The sequence below is a fragment of the Aedes albopictus genome, chromosome 2, assembly GCF_035046485.1.
Source record: "Aedes albopictus strain Foshan chromosome 2, AalbF5, whole genome shotgun sequence".
NCBI classification, from domain to species: domain Eukaryota; kingdom Metazoa; phylum Arthropoda; class Insecta; order Diptera; family Culicidae; genus Aedes; species Aedes albopictus.
This window is the reverse complement of record NC_085137.1, coordinates 483,265,130-483,267,957: the sequence shown is the minus strand read 5'-3', so window position 1 is coordinate 483,267,957 and position 2,828 is coordinate 483,265,130. Positions and strand designations below refer to the sequence as shown.

At 39.3% G+C, this 2,828-nt stretch overlaps 1 protein-coding gene across 1 annotated transcript; it reads left to right on the top strand.

The window, feature by feature from the left end:
* The first annotated feature begins 913 nt into the window (after positions 1-913).
* LOC109429084 (dual specificity tyrosine-phosphorylation-regulated kinase 1A) lies at positions 914-1,384 on the top strand. The gene has a single exon (XM_019704922.3). The coding sequence runs from the start codon at positions 962-964 to the stop codon at positions 1,244-1,246; it is 285 nt and encodes a 94-aa protein (XP_019560467.3). The 5' UTR covers positions 914-961; the 3' UTR covers positions 1,247-1,384.
* Positions 1,385-2,828: the final 1,444 nt, after the last annotated feature.

The following is a 2,828-nucleotide window of genomic DNA, read 5'->3' as shown; positions in this document are numbered from 1 at the left end:
TTTATAGGAAACATATAGAAACGGAGCCAATACTACTTTTAGTACTTATTAAAGCGTGTGCCAATGATAGGAACCCTGTACCAGTTATGGCTACATTTGTTAACTTCGGTTCCTTTTCGCATTATTTGCATGCATTCCTTATGGGATTAGCCATAATTGGTACACTATGGCGAAAAAGGGTGCAAGGAAGCTGAAATTTTAAGGAAAATTATACGAACTATTCAAGAGTTTGTTTTATGGAATTACTGTAGAAGTTCCACGTGGAATTCTTCCATGAGTTTCTTATGAAATTCCTGCATAACATCTTGTAGTAATTACTCCAACAGTTTATTATGGAATTTATCCGCCAGTTTTGTTGAAAATTCCTCTAGAAGTTCCTTTTGGGTTTCCTCCAATATTTTTGTCAATAATCTATCTGAAAAGTCCGTTTCGGAATCCGAAAAAAAAAACTTCTGATGAAATTCAAGAAGGAGAAATCTTTAAATCGTATAAAAAAAACTACAAATTTGCTTTGTTCGCCTTCTGTTCTCAGATTCGTGAAATGTTCGCATTGCAAAAGTACCTCCGTTCTCCACCCGTAACACAGTAAATACATTTTCACTGCAATTTTTTTTTCAATTTTGAAAGAGAAAACTGATTTCGAGTTTTCAAGCTGAGAAGCAAGCTTTGTCCCAGTTGGGATGTATCGCTAGAAAGAGGAATATGCATGTTTGCACCATGATAATCTGCTGTTTCAACTTACCCCGTAGTAGCTAATCACGAGAAAAACATCATTAAATTGAGTCGGTTCTTTCACTGCATTTGATCAAATATTAGCTGTGGGTGGCAAATTTCCATCTGAATATTTGCATTTCATTGGATCAAATTATTTATAAGTTTTTCATCACTGCTCCTATAAAAAGCTTGCTCTTCCTTGAAATCAACCACTTATCAATTAGTTCTGATAACAACTCCCGCCGAAATGAAGCTGCTTGTCCTCGCTCTGGTCGTTGTCGTATCTTACCTGGTAGTGGCCGAGCCATACCGTCACCATCACCATCACCACCATGGGGGCCAGGGTGGTCCGAATGGACCGTCACCCGCGCCACAACCACCGGTCAACGTAACCCAGCTGCTGCAGGACATATGGCAAGCCATCACCAGTGCTATCAACCACGCCCAGAACCAGAACTCAACGGTTTCCACCTCGAGCAATTCGACGTCGTCTTCGGCGTCGTCGAGCAATTCCACCAGCGATGGACGTTAGGGCGAGGATTGTGCTTTCGGACGATTTCTATAGATTGAACAATTGGGAACACACGGAAGCAAACGAATCAAGATTGGCATAATTTTTGGTACAATTTGAATTCTATGCTTTAAATAAAACACGAGTGCATCAACTTTATTATTGTGTCTCATTTCATTCTTGAATCAGAGTTAGAAAATCGCAAAATCTCTCGATTTTTAGATTGCATTGACGAACTGAATGCTGTTTTTTGTGTTTCGATCGACAAAATCCTTAGTTGAACTGCTGTGGCTTTCTCAGTCTAAGAGCATTGAAACGGCTAGTTTGGCATAGCCCGACGTTTCGGTCCCGTGTATTGGACAGATGTATATCGCTCGCTGTGATCTGTAGTGTGCAGTGCAAGTTGTCCCAAAAATTACAAGAAAAATTTATGTGTTTTATGTTAAATGGCATTGCAAGAAGCTCCAACTCTTAAACTGCATTCAAAAACCGCATAACGAGAGATGGTTGACTGCTTATCCCTTGAAAAAGGTCGAATACGCGGGACCGAAACGTCGGGCTATGCCAAACTAGCCGTTTCAATGCTCTTAGACTGAGAAAGCCACAACAGTTCAACATTTCTTCCCAGTCGTATACCTCCTCCAAAATCCTTAGTGTATTCTGTGTATGCTCGCCTTTGGCGTTTTCCAATCGATACCGATCTGGTTTTATTGCTGCTGTTCTTTGTTTTGCTGTTATTGCGAAGAGTTTAATCTTATCTACCCAGGTAACCAATAAGCATTTGAATAAGCAGTACATCAGTTTTATGTTTGCATTTATTGTGCTTGCTGCCCTAGCGTAGCGGTTCGACAGCTAAGACGCCTTTAATTAGCATACAAAATGCTATCCAACAACCATTAGCTGTAATGTAGCATTTCAAATGCACAATATGTCTTGGGTTTTAAGCATCCCGAATGCTATTTTATTGCCACAAAACTGCTAGGAAGCTGATGTTTTGCTGCTGATGTTGCTGAAAAACTCAATTCTTATTTTCATATTTATGTCTTATTGTCATGTTTATGTAGACTGTAAGCGACGTCTGATGTTGTATGATGTCTGATAAGTTGCTTTAGCATAATTATACTCATGCCAAATTAAACAAGACATCGGAAAGAATGAAATTTTATACGTTTCCACTATCTGTTGCCGTCGTCCCAGTTCAACTTCGTCTAAAGCGAAATTATTCAATCAGGGAGGAAATGTAACTCAATCACAATAAACTTTAAATAAAACAAAAAAATCAGCGCACTTCTCAGTTTCATGTTTAGCTTATCCTGTAACGCGCAACAGCTCCTTCGCAATCGACGGGTCTATAGATCAAAACGCAGTCAGAGTAGAAATCAGAAAAAAAGGTTAGAGAAACACAACAACCAAAAAATATGCAGCAAAGAGCAAGATGACAAATAAACAGAGTGAGTGGTGGAGGGAAGTAAGAGGAGTGAAATTTCTGTTTTGGTTTGTTTTATATGATGCGTTACATTCAAGGCGTTACTATTTTGACAGCGGTTTATGAAGTTCCTGAAGATCTAGCATTTAAGCAGCCGTATATTGGGCCAAAACCTGC

Excerpts from the sequence above, each read along its gene's own strand:
- LOC109429084 (XM_019704922.3), top strand. The coding sequence starts at position 962 with ATGAAGCTGCTTGTCCTCGCTCTGGTCGTTGTCGTATCTTACCTGGTA.